This window comes from Sinocyclocheilus grahami, unplaced genomic scaffold (genome assembly GCF_001515645.1).
Source record: "Sinocyclocheilus grahami isolate Dianchi unplaced genomic scaffold, SAMN03320097.WGS_v1.1 scaffold221.1, whole genome shotgun sequence".
Classification (NCBI taxonomy): domain Eukaryota; kingdom Metazoa; phylum Chordata; class Actinopteri; order Cypriniformes; family Cyprinidae; genus Sinocyclocheilus; species Sinocyclocheilus grahami.
In genome coordinates this window covers 950,082-968,630 of record NW_015505400.1, presented here as the reverse complement: position 1 = coordinate 968,630, position 18,549 = coordinate 950,082, and the positions used below count along the sequence as shown (strand labels likewise).

At 37.0% G+C, this 18,549-nt stretch overlaps 2 protein-coding genes across 2 annotated transcripts in view; one reads left to right on the top strand and one right to left on the bottom strand.

The window, feature by feature from the left end:
* Nucleotides 1-2,368, bottom strand: part of LOC107596591 (protein bicaudal C homolog 1-like) — an 85,329-nt gene extending 82,961 nt beyond the window's left edge. Inside the window, exons 1-2 of the mRNA XM_016287348.1 lie at nucleotides 2,168-2,368; nucleotides 1,787-1,967 (exon numbers count right to left, since the gene is read on the bottom strand). Of these exons, the coding sequence (XP_016142834.1) occupies nucleotides 1,787-1,967; nucleotides 2,168-2,368 (382 nt within the window). The remainder of the gene's footprint in view (nucleotides 1-1,786; nucleotides 1,968-2,167) is intronic.
* Nucleotides 2,369-3,496: 1,128 nt separating this feature from the next.
* On the top strand, nucleotides 3,497-7,340 carry LOC107596590 (DNA-directed RNA polymerase III subunit RPC4). The gene is made up of 6 exons (XM_016287346.1): nucleotides 3,497-3,581; nucleotides 3,921-4,142; nucleotides 4,906-5,077; nucleotides 5,177-5,279; nucleotides 5,385-5,650; nucleotides 7,169-7,340. Exons 2-6 carry the CDS (start codon nucleotides 3,922-3,924, stop codon nucleotides 7,328-7,330), a joined length of 924 nt encoding a protein of 307 aa, XP_016142832.1. The 5' UTR covers nucleotides 3,497-3,581; nucleotide 3,921; the 3' UTR covers nucleotides 7,331-7,340.
* The last annotated feature ends 11,209 nt before the right edge of the window (nucleotides 7,341-18,549 follow it).

The window sequence follows — 18,549 nt, the reverse complement described above, 5'->3', positions numbered from 1 at the left end:
AGCTGGCCAATCAGAGCAGACTGCGCTTGTCGGAAGGAGGGACTTTGTAGAAAATGAAGCGTTTGAGAGAGGCGGGGCATAGAGGACCTACAATAATGTACAGTATTTGAAAAATAATGTGTTTATTTAACATTAAAGCATGTCAACATATTCTGTTACACCAAATACACAAAATAATGATCTTTAAAAAAGCATCATATGACCCCTTTAAATCGAATTGAGTAATGCTGAATTCCTATCATTTGGTTTGGCAAATAAATCTCATAATATACACAAGCTTCTCTGTGCATCTTCTAGGAAAATACCAATTCTCTGTGCATCTTCTAGGAAAATCCCAATCCTAATAGCATTCCTTCAGCAAGCAGGTTGATCAAATACACTCTAAAACCCTGTGAGGAGATGCTGAATGACCTCAGCAGGAAGGATTGCTGCGGTTAACTGAACTTACGAGACTTTGCGAGTGTAGGATGATGATGATGTCCCTTTCTGAACTCATTCAGAAACATGAAACAACATGGAAAGCATGACCCGACATGGACGAAGTATTACAGCAGAGAGCTTCAAAGAGTTTACCATCCATACAGAGCCGGGGAATGAGAAGCCCCTGTCGATTTCTATCAACTGCTTGATAAATCCACTAATTGAAAAACAAAACAACTATAGATTAAAGGAAAAAGTGGCATTTATAAATGATATAAGTGTCTCTACTTAAACCAATACAACATTTCTGTGCTCTAGTTAGTAAAAGCCACATGCAATCAGAATTGTAAGACAAAAACGTGACAATTTGCTGTTCTGTTGTAAGTGATCTTAAAGATTCCTAAATGCATCTACTTTCGGAAGGCCAAATAAAGTGCTTTTGCTTTCGCACTGAAACACACAGCGTCTCCCTGACATGCTGCTTCAACACTAACTGCGGTTACTGAAACCACGCCTTCTTTCTTTGCGTGCACATTTGGGCACATTATGCAAATATTTCCACATAGTGAGGTAGATATGTGGGGGCGTGGCAGAGTCTTAACTTTGATAAAGAATATCTCTTTGGTTTTGAGACTTTAGTCTTTGCAACTTCAGGGATCTTATCTATTCACAAACAGCTTGTAACACTCCAAAGAGAAAGGAAAACTTGAAATCGCATCATATGACCCCTTTAAAATTGAGAAAAACACAACATTCAAAACCAATGTCAGAAGCAGAAAAGCGTTAACACTGCCCCCTATTGGTTGAGTTGTTCACTGCACACACAGTTCATGTCCTGTGAAAGAATATAGGCTACAGTAGCCTACAGTCCTCTTTCTTACATCGAAAAAAATTGGGATTTTACACTAAACACCTAAATATCAGAATATCATAAGAAAAAAACACATAGATCAGTCCTTAAAATATGTATAAATGACATATAGTTATGTCTAATTTCAAACTATAGCTACTACAAACAATTTGAAAAAACTACTGGTTTTTCTTAGTCTGGAATGATTTCTTAGCTAGATTATTTTTTCTAAGATTTTCATTATACTATTTATTTAAACTTATGTTTCTGAAAACAAAATGGGCATGGAAGCAATAATTATACACAAGAGTTGAACAAAGGAGAAGAGAAACATAAATGGCATAAATTTATGAAAAAAAAAAAGATAAATTGTTCAGTTAAGCAAAACAATTCTTAACAGCAATTGTGCATTTTGAGTAGTAAGTAAGTAAGTAGTTTTACTTGCAGAGTGTTGGTTTATAACTCTTTAAACTCTCTAAAAATTGACAATTGTTGTCATTGAAACAACAGTTTTACCTAATAACATGATCTCCAGTTTTTTCCGGTCCACTCGGAACCTCTCCTCGGTCCACTCGGGGTCCGGAGGTGCAGTGGGTCCGCTGGAGTCATCCTCAGACACGGGCAGAGGGGAATCGGCGCTGCGCTCGCTGTTGGAGCCCGGATCAGACTGCTGTAAGTATCCGCTTAAGGGTTCACACTATTGAACAAAGGAGAAGAGAAACATAAATGGCATAAATTTATGAAAAAAAAAAGATAAATTGTTCAGTTAAGCAAAACAATTCTTAACAGCAATTGTGCATTTTGAGTAGTAAGTAAGTAAGTAGTTTTACTTGCAGAGTGTTGGTTTATAACTCTTTAAACTCTCTAAAAATTGACAATTGTTGTCATTGAAACAACAGTTTTACCTAATAACATGATCTCCAGTTTTTTCCGGTCCACTCGGAACCTCTCCTCGGTCCACTCGGGGTCCGGAGGTGCAGTGGGTCCGCTGGAGTCATCCTCAGACACGGGCAGAGGGGAATCGGCGCTGCGCTCGCTGTTGGAGCCCGGATCAGACTGCTGTAAGTATCCGCTTAAGGGTTCACACTGAGCGGCCATGACTTTCATAGAGCACCGCTGACTCTCCGCAGCCTTCAGATCAGATCATTCCCGCGGAGAGTGAGCTCCATTCATCGCGGCCGCGGGCTCTGTGTGACTTACATTGACCGGAGGAGTATAAAGTGAGGGCAGGCAAAAGCAGAGCGCCGCCCTTTGTTCAATATGAGCCAGAGCAAGGGTGGATGGAAGGGGTCTGTCACAAAACTTAGTGAGCTGCTACTAGACAACATTTTTGGCCCGATAGGAGTCAGCTGAGCCGAATATGATTCCGCAAAATGCGGTCTAGTAAGCAGCTCACGTTTAGAGTTTAGAGACACAGCCAGTGTGTTTACAAATGTTTACTTTATTACTGCATGCTATGTTTAACAAAATATGTATAGATAGATAGATTTATTCATAACACCAGTTGCATTATGATTTGTTTTGCACTTCTCGGTCACCGTAGTGTTCAGCAGCAGCGTCTCAACTAATAGCGAAAGCAAGTTCATCATCATCAAGAACAGCGCCGTTATTAGTGAGAAATGTCACGAAGCTTTTAAGTTATGCTCAACTATTTTACTGATTGCGTTTCTGTGCGCGTGTATGTTTCCGTGTGTGGGTGTGTGTGTGTGTGTGTGTGTGTGTTTGCCATGGGTTTCCCTGAAAAGAATTGCACACCTTAGAACAGAGGTGTCAAACTCTATTCCTGGGGGGCCGGAGCCCTGCAGAGTTTTGCTCCAACACACATACAGTTTAATATTACGACAATTATGATGCCATATAAGACTACAATGTATACAAATAAATATATTTATATTTTTACAATAAAAATGCTATAAATTATTATTATATAAAGTATTAATTGTTTATTAATGTGATAAAATAACAGTGTATAAAACAATGCAATATAATATAAATACTGTAACACAATAAGTAATATAGTAGTAATAAAATAGTTTACAGTTTAATAGTAAGACAATTATGACAATATAAGACCATATGAGATAAATATAGACTAATAACATATTTTACAATATGCATTAAAATATATTATTCATTAATGTGATAAAATAACAACATTACAGAATAATATAATATCATATAATTTCTTCTGTGACTTGTGATTCTTTGGTAAATCCGGATCACGTGACCCACGATGCTTCTGCAAGGAGGATGTAGCTGTCGGCTGGACGAATTTAACAGATATGATTTAAGGTGTTCACACCAATTTCAAGTACGTACGGTCTTTAATTTCACTTGTATGTATTCAGTACAGCGGTATTTCCGTCATCATTCCACGCATTTCCAAATCCGCTGGTGCAAATGGCATAAACTGGTATTAAAGGCTTTGTTTTGATAGCTTAGGTTGCTAACAAAATGGAGGCGCGCGCTTCTTGAATTGCAATCTCTTGTGTTTGAATGAACGTTTGTTTTATATACCACCCATAACTCTCCGAGGCTCTTTTTACCATTGTATCACTCTGAGAAATCACGTTTGACGCCCACAACAAATGTCTATGAAGGCATCTCACTAGGGTTGTGGGTTTCAGTAAGTGTGTCTGGGTTTTAGCAGGATGTCTGAACACGGAGATGGAGATGGAGATGGAGATGCAGAAGCGAGTGTTTCTGCCACTTTCAGACCATCATATGCTCTGGGTCGAGGACTGCCAGGCCGAATATCACTGAATCCACCTCCACCAGGCAGACTGACTTCTCTGCGCTCCAGAGATCTGACTCTGGGTGGCTATAAAAAGGTTTCACCTTCTAATGTCAACGGTTCAATATCAAATGCTTTGTTTAAAACACAAAAATATGAATAAAGTCAGTGTTATATTCACAATACACATTGTTTTAAAGGGGTCATATGATGCTTTTTTTTTTAAGATCATTATTTTGTGTATTTGGTGTAACAGAATATGTTGACATGCTTTAATGTTCAAAAAACACATTATTTTTCAAATACTGTACATTATTGTAGGTCCTCTATGCCCCGCCTCTCTCAAACGCTTCATTTTCTACAAAGTCCCTCCTTCTGACAAGCGCAGTCTGCTCTGATTGGCCAGCTGACCCAGTGCATTGTGATTGGCCGAACACCGTAAGCGCTCGTCGCAAATGTAACGCCCTTTACCATAATCGCGAGCTTCATCTTTCAAAATAGCTACTGTCAGCATATACATTTTTGCCTAGCTACATACAATACACTCTCGTAAAGCAGCAATATTGTAATATTTAGCAAATCGCAACTGCTTCGTTGTTTATATTGTCACAAAATGTAAGCTTTTTTTTTTTTATCACACAACTCTATATATGAAGTTGGATATATTAGTATATCCAACTTTATTTGCAAACAGTATACTCGCATAACAATATATAAATTAAAGCAAATCTCAACTGCTTGATGTTTATATCAAATGTAAACTACATTACTGCTCATCAATCTGATCGGCAAAATGCGACTATAAGGCATGAAGATATGTGCATTGTGAAAAGTGCTATAGAAATAAATAAATTGGCACTGCTAACTCATGGCAGTACAATGAATATTAAATATCAAATCAAATTTCATCAAGTCACTTTTGTGTGCATGTTTTTGCTCTTGCAGGTAACTGGAGCGGCTCTACCCTGAGTGACTGTGATCCTACACTTGTCACAAAATGCATTAAAAAGGAAAAGAAAAATACTGAGGATGATGATGATGATGAAATTTTACAAAAACTCCAACGAGATGATGTAAGCCCCAATGAGCCTTTATCATTTGACATATTTCATGGAGTCTTGAAGGTTAATAATCAGTAGCATTTTAATATTTTTTCTGGTTTAATTGAGCAGTTTTTGGATGATCCTGGATTAAAAAATGATCCCAAGCAAAGACCAATCAGACTTCCATTCTATCAATCATGCAACTTTCTATCAACAGATGCAGCTAGTTCATGTAAGTTACCGTTTATGCTAACAATAATGTTATGTGGCTTGTTTTGATGCTAGTTTTTGTTCCGTTTACAGTAAACAAAGAACTAAATCCAAGATATTTTTGCAGTTAAAGAAGAGACGGCGTCTGATAAAGCACTGAAATCAGCCAGAGCTGAGCAGACATACCCTGTGCCAGGGAGGGGCACGCCTGCATGCCCGCAGCAGCCAACGCTTGGAGAACTGTTTCAACAGCTGACTGTTTCAGATAAGGAAGAACTACTGTTTATTCAACTTCCTGATACCATACCTGGTCAACCTAAAACCTCGAGCCCAGAGAAAACCAGAAAGGATGGCAAGACTGAAGACAAGCGCGCATCCCAAATTAAAGCTCTTGTAAGATTTCACACTGTGCTTTAATAAGGGGTAATATCATATGTTTACTGTATTGTGATACTTTTTACCCAAAGAGTGAAAGTTTAACTTTTCATTATAATTTTCCAAAAAAAAATTTTTTGACTGTTGGTAACACTTTATTTTAAGGTGTCTTTGTTACACATGTTACATGTACTTACTATTGTAATAACAATTAATTATGCATAATTACAAGCAAGTAACCCTAAGCCTAATCCTAACCCTAACCATAAACTGCAGTCCGTAAATTTTGCCTCTTTGTCGCCATCTCTGTTTGAAAACCTGCAATTGCAGCTGTTTGCGGAATTATCTTCCTTGCGTGGGTTGTGAGTCGGCACGGCTCCAGCGCGGATGAATCTAATGTTCTGAAGAGTACGTGTGGCAGTCAGTCACCGCACCGGTGTGGATATTTACTGTACTTCGCAATCACAGATTCTAGCCTACGTCTTGGAATATATGACCCAAATAAGAATTTTCACTGTATATTGCCATCTGAACAAGTAAGTAACAAGTCTGCCACGTTTGTTCTGACCAACTGAGGAAAAAAGCATTACAATAAATCACGTTACCAATGGTGATTTAATCTAAATGATCTTATTTCACAACAAACCGTGCAAAATTATTATTATTGTTATATTTTATTCTCAAATTGTTAATGTTAACAACATCAGCATTACGTGAGTGTGTATAAACCAGTAGATTTCAATTTCTGTACAGTCTAGTCTAATCTTTAATTGTCATACCACTCGAATTTCATATTAAGAAATTCTTTTAACCCAAAAAGCAAATTATGCTCCCTTCGAACTGGTTGTCTTTAAAATAAATCTTGTAATCTTCTGTAATCGGAAGCACATTTAAAACTGGAATATAATTTCATTTCATTCACATGTGTTTCATAAACACACAATCCTTTCTGGATTACAATCCGCCATCAAATTGATACATTTAATTATTCTAGCTACTGTGAGAAAAGGCTATAAACGATCCCCCACCTGCAGGATCCTCACATGTGATAGCCTAGTAGCCGGGACAACTTCTTTATGTTTACAGACGTGACGTAATGACGCAGTGCCATTCTCGAATTTCCCGCGAAAACCTACCCGTACCACTCAAATTAGAAAACATTATTATAAGATAACCGTTGTGAAACAGGCTAAAGTAAGGCGATAGTTTTGAACACTGGCTGGTTATGTACTTGCTCAAATATTGATTTCGGATCATTTTTAACCCAAAAAAGTTACAGACTGCAGCTTTAATTAATATTACTCAGTACTTAAATGTATAATTACACTGTAACAAGGACACCTTAAAATAAAATGTAACCACTGTTTTTTATGAAACGTTTTTTATTAATGTATGTTCGCACCGGAATGTTGATTTATGAGTTAAATTCCTCATTAAATGAGCATTTGAAGGCAAACCACATTCATTTGTAAACTTATAATATCATCTTCAGTGTCCTCTTAACGATTTTAATGCTGTTTTTATATCATTCTTCAGGATCAGCCTGATAAAGCCGCTGTACCGATGCTGTCTGACTTCTCAGAGGGCCTGATTGGAAAACTGCAAATCAGAAAGTCTGGTAAAGTCCAACTGGTCATGGGAAATGTTACATTAGATGTCTCAGAGGGAGCGGCCTTCTCTTTCCTACAGGTGAGTTAACACGTTGTCAATTTTAATGCAATGTAGCAAAATTAAAAATAACAGTATCAGTTGTGAAAACACATCAGAATAAAATCATATCTGTATGACCAGGTTATATTATTATTATTTTTTTAATTGTGGAAACAATGTAATATGCGAGAATATGTAAATAGTGTTATTCTTCTGTATTCAGCTTTCATCTAGTTTCTGCATGTTTATAACATACATTTTTTGACAGCTATTTTTTAAAAATATGATTTTTTTTTCTTCCTTTTTTCAACTTTTACATATAGTAAAATTGTGACAGCTGGGCCTGTCAATCTCCAAAATGCCATTAATACCATTAAAGTACTATTAACCATAAAGCACCATTAAAGTAATCATAAAATTTGTCATACAACTATTTAACACAGAAGTCATATAGACCACTTTTCTAATAAATGTTGTTGATTTTGAAGCCATTGATCAGTGTATAAAATGTATTTTGTGTTTCATGGGAGAAAGTAGGGTTTGGGCTTTATGGTAGCATTCAGGTGTTTATATTTTTGCACAGCTAATGTTGAAGTCGACTGGATCTGTTTAATTTATTAAAGCAATAGTTCCCCCAAAAATTACAATTGGTTGAAAATGTACTCACCCTCAGGCCATCCAAGCTTTAGATGAGTTTGTTTCTTCATCAGAACAGATTTGGAGAAATTTAACATTACATCACTTGCTCATCAATGGATCCTCTGCAGTGAATGGGTGCCGTCAGAATGAGAGTCCAAACAGCTGATAAAAACACCACAATAATCCACATGACTCCAGTCCATCAATTAACATCTTGTGAAGTGAAATAATTTGTAATAAATCCATCGAGTATTTTAACTTCAAACCGTTATTATGGATTATTGACTGGTATTTAAAGTTAAAACAACTTAATGATGGATTTGTTTCTTACAAACACAGCTTTTTACTTCACAAGATGTTAATTGATGGACTGGAGTCGCATTCATTTCTTTCCAAAGAAAAAAAGAATTGTACAGAACGTTTGAATGGTAGCATATAATTAAAGAACTGTTTTTAAACCAAATTAAAAATGAACAATTTTAACCACTATTTTCAAGCATTTGTTTCGTTCAAAGAAAGGGAAAGCTGTAAAGCCCTAACGTTAAGTCCTGTGATGCAATCCTGAGCATGGCTAACGAACATTTTCTTGTCAAATGTGAGGTGTAATTGGTAATATCGATGTCGTCACTAGTTTAACCCCTAATTGTGAGTGCTATTTATATGATTCAAGTAGTGTTTTTAAACTAGCTAGTATATGAGGTGCCTTAGAAGACTGCAGGCAACTCACTGGATGATGGAACAGAGCCATAGTTTGAGCTACTGATGCTCAAGGCAAAACTCACTTGTTTCTGTGTTGCACTGAAACGCTCCCAGTCGTCTCTCAGCGACTTCATCTTTGTCTGGAAGGAAAAAAAATGACATTCAACACACTTGTTGCAAACAATAGACATTGTATGAAATACCTAAAATGCATATTATGAAAATATTTTTCGGTTTTAATGGTATGTAATATCTTTGGTTAAACTGAGAACTTCAAATATATGAATACACCAGATGCAAAAATAAATAATTGAAATTATTTATACAAAATACACTACAGTTTAAAGTTTTAGGGTCAGTAAGATTTTTTTTTTTTTAAGAAATTAAGAGTTTTATTCAGCAATCATTTTTATTTTCGTAATATTTTATCAATTAAATGCAGCCTTGATGAGGATAAGATACTTATTTTCTTTTAAACTATATTAGAGCTACAGTGGGGAAAATATTTGATCCCCTGCTGATTTTGTAAGTTTGCCCACTTGCAAAGAAATTAAGGGTCTGTAATTTTTTATGGTGGGTTTAGTTTAATGAATAGAGACAGAATACCAACCAAAAAATCCAGAAAAAACACATTATATAAAGGTTAGAAATTGATTTGCATTTCAGTGAGTGAAATAAGTATTTGATCTCCAAGCAAAACATGACTTAGTACTTGGTGCAGAAACCCTTGTTGGCAAGCACAGAAGTAAGACGTTTTTTTGTATTTGGTCACCAGGTTTGCACACATCTTTTTGGCAACTCGAAGTTTCAGCTCCCGCCACAGATTTTCTATAGGATTGAGGTCTGAAGACTGGCTAGGCCACTCCGTGAACTTAATGTGCTTCTTCTTCTTGAGCCACTCCTTTGTTGTCTTGGCGGTATGTTTTGGGTCATTGTCATGCTTCAAGACCCATCCATGACCCATCTTCAGTGTTCTGGCTGAGGGAAGGAGGTTCTCGTCCAAGATTTTAAAAAACACATTATATAAAGGTTAGAAATTGATTTGCATTTCAGTGAGTGAAATAATTATTTGATCTCCAAGCAAAACATGACTTAGTACTTGGTGCAGAAACCCTTGTTGGCAAGCACAGAAGTAAGACGTTTTTTGTATTTGGTCACCAGGTTTGCACACATCTTTTTGGCAACTCGAAGTTTCAGCTCCCTCCACAGATTTTCTATAGGATTGAGGTCTGAAGACTGGCTAGGCCACTCCGTGAACTTAATGTGCTTCTTCCAAACTACTGGATGGAAACGCCAAGATGCGCATAAATTTAAAAAAATGCGCATGACCCATCCATGACCCATCTTCAGTGTTCTGGCTGAGGGAAGGAGGTTCACATTCAAGATTTTACAGTACATGGCCCCGTCCATTTGCCCCTCAATGTGACGAAGTCGTCCTGTACGCTTAGCAGAAAAACAGCCCCAAAGCATAATGTTTCCACCTCCGTGCTTGACTGGCTAGGCCACTCCGTGAACTTAATGTGCTTCTTCCAAACTACTGGATGGAAACGCCAAGATGCGCATAAATTTAAAAAAATGCGCATAAAAAACTTTTGAGTAGGATAAACTTTTTATACGATAAGAAAAGATGCGCGTAAACTACGATGGAAACACATTTACCAAATAAATTCCACCATGCACATTGAAAGTCGGGATATGAGACGGGATAAATTGATCATAAGCTATGTTTCCATCCACCTATTTTTATGCGCATTTTGGATTATCGCATAAAAAAAACTACTGGATGGAAACGCCAAGATGCGCATAAATTTTAAAAAATGCGCATAAAAAACTTTTGAGTAGGATAAACTTTTTATACGATAAGAAAAGATGCGCGTAAACTACGATGGAAACACATTTACCAAATAAATTCCACCATGCACATTGAAAGTCGGGATATGAGACGGGATAAATTGGCTAACCAGTGGACCGATCTCGTTCACAGCATCTATATGTTGTTTTGGTCGTTCTGAAATGCCTGAGGAAGGCATGTCATCAAAGTATTTCTGTATAATTACTGTCTTACATGACTGCGATGTTTCCATCCACCTATTTTTATGCACATTTTGGATTATCGCATAAAAAAAATACTGGATGGAAACGCCAAGATGCGCATAAATTTTAAAAAATGCGCATAAAAAACTTTTGAGTAGGATAAACTTTTTATACGATAAGAAAAGATGCGCATAAACTACGATGGAAACACATTTACCAAATAAATTCCACCATGCACATTGAAAGTCGGGATATGAGACGGGATAAATTGGCTAACCAGCAGACCGATCTCGTTCACAGCATCTATATGTTGTTTTGGTCGTTCTGAAATGCCTGAGGAAGGCATGTCATCAAAGTATTTCTGTATAATTACTGTCTTACATGACTGCGTTCTCAAACAGCAGGCATCCACCTCTAAAAGCAAAGACCGCATTTATTGTGTTACGTCTGCTCTCTCTGAAGCGCAAGTAATTTATTACATATGAAAATTATTATATTCAGTGGCTTCTCCTAGTTTTCTTAGAGATATTTAGTGCCAGTTTATCAGGAAGTGACGAATTTGTTCTCTTTGACTCGTTGGATGGAAACGGTGCTTTATTCGCAAATGTTTTATGCGATATTCCAGTTTAGCGCACAAGTTAAATTCACATCTTTGGATGGAAACATAGCTATAGTCAGCATTTCTCTCCCTCCAAACACGGCGAGTCGAGTTAATGCCAAAGAGCTCAATTTTGGTCTCATCTGACCACAGCACATTCTCCCAAGCCTTCTCTGAATCATTTTGATGTTCTTTGGCAAACTTTAAACAGGCCTGTATATGTGCTTTCTTGAGCAGTGGGACCTTGCGGGCGCTGCAGGATTTCAGTCCATTGCGGCGTAGTGTGTTACCAATGTTTTGCTTGGTGACTGTGGTCCCAACTGCCTTAAGATCATTAACAAGCTCCTCCCATGTAGTTCGGGGCTGATCCTTCACCTTTCTCATGATCATCCTTACCCCATGAGGCGAGATCTTGCACGGAGCACCAGGCCGAGGCCGATTGATGGTTGTTTTGTATTTCTTCCATTTCCGAATAATCGCACCAACAGTTGTCTCCTTCTCACCAAGCTTCTTGCTGATGGTCTTATAGCCCATTCAAGCCTTGTGCAGATCTACAATCTTGTTTCTGACATCCTTTGACAGCTCTTTGGTCTTGCTCTTGTGGTGGGAGAGGTTGGAATGGAAGATACAGATTGTGTGGACAGGTGTCTTATGCACCTAACGAGCTGACATTAGGAGTAACTTCTTAAAGTGACAAGACTAATCTGTGTTCCACATGGGCACATAACCATAATCTGTGGGAGCCAGAATTCTTGCTGGTTGGTAGGGGATCAAATACTTATTTCACTCACTGAAATGCAAATCAATTTCTAACCTTTATATAAATGTGTTTTTTCTGGATTTTTTGGTCCGTTAAAAAAACCCTGTCTCCATCCGTTAAAATAAACCTACCATAAAAATTACAGACCCTTCATTTCTTTGTAAGTGGGCAAACTTACAAAATCAGCAGGGGATCAAATAAATATTTTCCCCACTGTATATTTTAGATGCAGACATTTTTGCATACTGTATAAACTGTATATACTGCATGTAAGTCCATTTTCACCTGTATATTATTTCCTTTTGCTTCCTCAAAGTGCTCCGACATGAAGATGTTGAAGACGCTCCTGGGGCGTTTGGGCTTTCCAAGACTGTTCAGTTCCTGCAATTGAAGTACCATATTCCTTTACTAAAAAGTTCATCAAAATACTTAATTTCTAAAGAACTCAAAAACTAAGTTTTGCAAAACAAACCAAGGATAAATATAGTGTAAAAGGGAATCAAATAATATTTTGTCAGTGTAAAGATTCGTATTGGGTTATTAGAGTAGTTACATGATGAAAGGCAAAACTCACCTTCTTTCTCCTAATTGCGTTTCGTTTGGCCACTTTTTGTTGTTTTTCTATTGCAAGAGCAGCAGTCTGTGCAGGAGTCAGTTGGGCTTTGTATTTCTCCACCGCAAGCTTATATTGCTCCTTGGATGTCAAAGATGCATCCTGAAATGGCTGCAAAATGAGATATAGTTTAAATTAGTGGCTGACTAAGAATTTTTTTTTTAATGGCCAATGATATATTATTGATATTGAGTCTTATATTTAAAATGAAATAGCATATATATATATAGTTTACAGTATTAATAGACAGATTTTTTCCTTAACAAAAATGAACACTCTCTGTACCTGATTTATAACCAAATTTAATTGAATATATCCATGAAATATATACAGCCCTAGGTAAAAATGCCCCATAAATCAATTCCATTCTGTTAAATACTGGCTCTTAACTTTACATTTTTCACATTGTTATTTTGTTGCCTTATGCTAAACTACTTTAAAATGATTTTTCACATCAGTCTACACTCCATACACACACAAAAAAAGATTTGTGAACTTTGCAAAAAAAAAACTATATATATATATATAAACATATTTGCAACTTTGTACAATAATGCAAAATATTTTGCAAAAAAATTACATGGGGACAATTTCTGGGACACTTTCTGGGAAATTTAACTCAGGATCATTCCGATATCACTTGTAGCTGTTACTACACTTCAAGTGGAGTTCATCTGTGGCAAATTCAATTCAATGGATATGATTTGGAAAGGCACACACCCCTCAATAAAAGGTCTAACAGCCCTGTGGTCAAAAGAACTGCTTGTAGAGCTAAGAGACAGGATTTGTCAAGACACAGATCTGGGAAAGAGTTCAGAAAAAAAAAATGCGGCTGCATTGAAGGTTCACAGAAGCATGTGGCCTCCATTATCCTTAATGAAACAACCAATACTCTTCCTAGAGCTGGCCTCCTGACCAAACTGAGCAATTGATGGAGAAGGGCCTTGGTTAGAGTGGTGAGTGACCAAGAAGCTGATTCTCCATGATCATATATGGAGATGGGAGAAAGTTACAGAAGGACAAACATCACTGCAACACTCCACCGATCTGGGTTTTATGGCAGTGTGGCAACACTCAGTGAAGACACATGAAAGCCCGCTTGGAATTTGCAAAAAAACACCTAAAGGGCTCTCAGACTGTGAGAAACAAGATTCTCTGGTCTGATGAACCTCAGTTCCAAGCATAGAGGAAAGCAGGCACTGCTCATCAGCTACACAGTACCGGTAAGCTGTACCACAGTAAACTGTGGGAGTGTTTTTCAGTGGCAGGGACTGAGGGACTCGTCAGAGTAAAAGGAAAGCTCAATGCACTAAAATATAGAGATAGCCTTAATGAAAACCCAGTCCAGAGCATTCAGAACCACGGACTGGGCAGAAGGTTCCCCTCCCAACAGGACAATGACCCCAAGCACACAGCAAAAGCGGCTTACGGGCAACTCTGTGAATGCCCCAGCCAGAGCCTGGGCTTGAACCCAATCTAACATTTCTGGAGAAACCTGAAAGTGTCTGCAGGCCCCCCCATCCAACCTGACAGAGCTAGAGAGGTGAAGAGGTGAGGAGAAGAATGGCAGCTAATTGCCAAATTCAGACGTGCAAAGCTTGTCGCATCATACCCCAAAAAGACGTGAGGCTGTAAAGATGCTTCAGCTAATTACTACTAGTTATAATTACTAATTATTACTAGTTAATACTACGCAATGTACTTATTTCCATTTTGATGAATTTGCAAAGTTATCACAAATCAAAGTTATCACCTAATTTTTTTTTTTTTGCTTTATCATTATGGTATATGGTGTATGTAAGTATTGATGTAAAAAAAATTAGGTTAACAAGACAGCAACATATAATGTGGGAAAAAAAACTTTTTGCAAGACACTATATCTATCTATCTATCTACACACACACACACACACACACACACACATGCAAAATGAGATATAGTTTAAATTAGTGGCTGACTAAGAATTTTTTTTTTAATGGCCAATGATATATTATTGATATTGAGTCTTATATTTAAAATGAAATAGCATATATATATATAGTTTACAGTATTAATAGACAGATTTTTTCCTTAACAAAAATGAACACTCTCTGTACCTGATTTATAACCAAATTTAATTGAATATATCCATGAAATATATACAGCCCTAGGTAAAAATGCCCCATAAATCAATTCCATTCTGTTAAATACTGGCTCTTAACTTTACATTTTTCACATTGTTATTTTGTTGCCTTATGCTAAACTACTTTAAAATGATTTTTCACATCAGTCTACACTCCATACACACACAAAAAAAGATTTGTGAACTTTGCAAAAAAAAAACTATATATATATATATAAACATATTTGCAACTTTGTACAATAATGCAAAATATTTTGCAAAAAAATTACATGGGGACAATTTCTGGGACACTTTCTGGGAAATTTAACTCAGGATCATTCCGATATCACTTGTAGCTGTTACTACACTTCAAGTGGAGTTCATCTGTGGCAAATTCAATTCAATGGATATGATTTGGAAAGGCACACACCCCTCAATAAAAGGTCTAACAGCCCTGTGGTCAAAAGAACTGCTTGTAGAGCTAAGAGACAGGATTTGTCAAGACACAGATCTGGGAAAGAGTTCAGAAAAAAAAAATGCGGCTGCATTGAAGGTTCACAGAAGCATGTGGCCTCCATTATCCTTAATGAAACAACCAATACTCTTCCTAGAGCTGGCCTCCTGACCAAACTGAGCAATTGATGGAGAAGGGCCTTGGTTAGAGTGGTGAGTGACCAAGAAGCTGATTCTCCATGATCATATATGGAGATGGGAGAAAGTTACAGAAGGACAAACATCACTGCAACACTCCACCGATCTGGGTTTTATGGCAGTGTGGCAACACTCAGTGAAGACACATGAAAGCCCGCTTGGAATTTGCAAAAAAACACCTAAAGGGCTCTCAGACTGTGAGAAACAAGATTCTCTGGTCTGATGAACCTCAGTTCCAAGCATAGAGGAAAGCAGGCACTGCTCATCAGCTACACAGTACCGGTAAGCTGTACCACAGTAAACTGGGGGAGTGATTTTGGCAACACTCAGTGAAGACACATGAAAGCCCGCTTGGAATTTGCAAAAAAACACCTAAAGGGCTCTCAGACTGTGAGAAACAAGATTCTCTGGTCTGATGAACCTCAGTTCCAAGCATAGAGGAAAGCAGGCACTGCTCATCAGCTACACAGTACCGGTAAGCTGTACCACAGTAAACTGTGGGAGTGTTTTTCAGTGGCAGGGACTGAGGGACTCGTCAGAGTAAAAGGAAAGCTCAATGCACTAAAATATAGAGATAGCCTTAATGAAAACCCAGTCCAGAGCATTCAGAACCACGGACTGGGCAGAAGGTTCCCCTCCCAACAGGACAATGACCCCAAGCACACAGCAAAAGCGGCTTACGGGCAACTCTGTGAATGCCCCAGCCAGAGCCTGGGCTTGAACCCAATCTAACATTTCTGGAGAAACCTGAAAGTGTCTGCAGGCCCCCCCATCCAACCTGACAGAGCTAGAGAGGTGAAGAGGTGAGGAGAAGAATGGCAGCTAATTGCCAAATTCAGACGTGCAAAGCTTGTCGCATCATACCCCAAAAAGACGTGAGGCTGTAAAGATGCTTCAGCTAATTACTACTAGTTATAATTACTAATTATTACTAGTTAATACTACGCAATGTACTTATTTCCATTTTGATGAATTTGCAAAGTTATCACAAATCAAAGTTATCACCTAATTTTTTTTTTTTTGCTTTATCATTATGGTATATGGTGTATGTAAGTATTGATGTAAAAAAAATTAGGTTAACAAGACAGCAACATATAATGTGGGAAAAAAAACTTTTTGCAAGACACTATATCTATCTATCTATCTACACACACACACACACACACACACACACATATATATATGCATATACTATATATATATATATATATACATAACAATTTACAATAATGGAGATGAACACATTTCATTTAAGCTGAAATTTTGCACAATATTTCCTCAAAGTACAGTAAAAAAAAAATGAATACACACATATGATGCAAGAATGTACCTGCTTCTGTTCAGGAGCCAGCATTTTCCACTGCTGTGCTAACTTTCGGACAATATCCACATTTTTGACTCCTGAACAAAACAGATTGTTCATTATCTTATTTCAAAACAAATCAGAAATGCAAGGTAGCATACAGTAGTAACCCAGAAATATTCCAAAATACCTGGATTTTGTCTGCTGATGGTGGGATGCATCTCTTTCACATATGTCATGTATGCTGTCAGGGGTCTCTTAGGTGGACCCCCGGTTGTGGTGCTAAACCTCTTTAACACTGGAGCTACACATGAACACCTACAATTGCAAAGTACTGTCACTGTACAAAAACTGTCACTGATGTAGATTATTATGTAAAAACAGCACAAAACGCTTCTTACACTTTACAAAAAAGTTAACTATAACTTTAGCTATTGAGCTAGTGCAGCGTTACATTAACTAATATGTATGGCTGTTTAAATGTGAAAACATGAATATATAGCTGTCTCTATTGTAGCTGCATTTAAATATAATCCATTATATATGGTATATTAACTAATAAACAAGGCATGCATCAATAACCTTAAACTTGAAGCATGCTCACCTCACAACAGATGCAGTCGAGAACAGACCCAAAGACTTCACCAGAAGATTCACACCGACTGACATCAAGCTGAACGGAGCCATCATACACGTGCTATGATCTTCCCAATAATATCAATCAAATATTTCATAAGCACGGTGAGAACAAGATACACACAGGCTGTCTTGAAATGAATGTTATGGTTGTGAATCACAGTTCCACCTCCACAAGTAAAGGCGCCATTCCATCTGCCATCTGAGCGAAGTGCATTATGGGAGATTTATTCGTTTAAAATTTCATAGAAGTGCTTGCACTAAATGAACATTTGTGAAATAGCTAGATTTACCTAATTATTTTTAAATACCAAATTAATTAGTTTTGCGGGAAGCACTGTGTTATTACGGTGACGCATTGCTGCCACACACATATTTTTTCCCCACTCAGTTATGTAATAACGAGTGCAGTTATTGGATAGCACTATATTATATTGTAGACAGATTGGAGATTAATCCTAATAAACATGCCGCTACAATTAAAACCATTACATTAAAATACATTTAAAACAGTGTATTTCAATCATTTCAGCAGCGTGCAGATCCTCATTTATGTCAGACTGTGGCGAGAGCAGCGCGTGCAGTCGCTTAGCTCGCTCACATAATGTACCATATAGCCTATCTATAATGACGGAAAACATCTCGTTTGTATGACATAATATGACATTATTACGAGTTTTTACGAGAAAAGATCTAGTTATTATGAGAAAAGATGTTGTTTTAACGAGATAATTATATAGTTTTTACGACATAACATCTTGTTTTTACGAGAAAAGATGTCGTTTTAACGAGAAAACATCTAGTTATTATGAGAAAAGATGTCGTTTTAATGAGAAAATATGTTGTTTTAACGAGAAAAGATGTCGTTTTAACGAGATAATTATATCGTTTTTACGACATTACATCTCATTTTTACGAGAAAAGATGTCGTTTTAACGAGAAAACATCTAGTTATTATGAGAAAAGATGTCGTTTTAACGAGAAAATATGTTGTTTTAACGAGAAAAGATGTCGTTTTAACAAGATAATTATATCGTTTTTACGACATTACATCTAATTTTTACGAGAAAAGATGTCGTTTTAACGAGAAAACATCGTTATTATGAGAAAAGATGTCGTTTTAACGAGAAAAGATGTCGTTTTAACGAGATAATTATATTGTTTTTATGACATCTCGTTTTTACGAGAAAATATGTTGTTTTAACGAGAAAATATGTCGTTTTAACGAGAAAA

Excerpts from the sequence above, each read along its gene's own strand:
- LOC107596590 (XM_016287346.1), top strand. The coding sequence starts at position 3,922 with ATGTCTGAACACGGAGATGGAGATGGAGATGGAGATGCAGAAGCGAGT. Across the intron at positions 4,143-4,905 it reads GGTTCAATATCAAATGCTTT|AATTTCATCAAGTCACTTTT; the intron begins GTTTAAAACACA and ends AATATCAAATCA. Across the intron at positions 5,280-5,384 it reads AACAGATGCAGCTAGTTCAT|TTAAAGAAGAGACGGCGTCT; the intron begins GTAAGTTACCGT and ends ATATTTTTGCAG.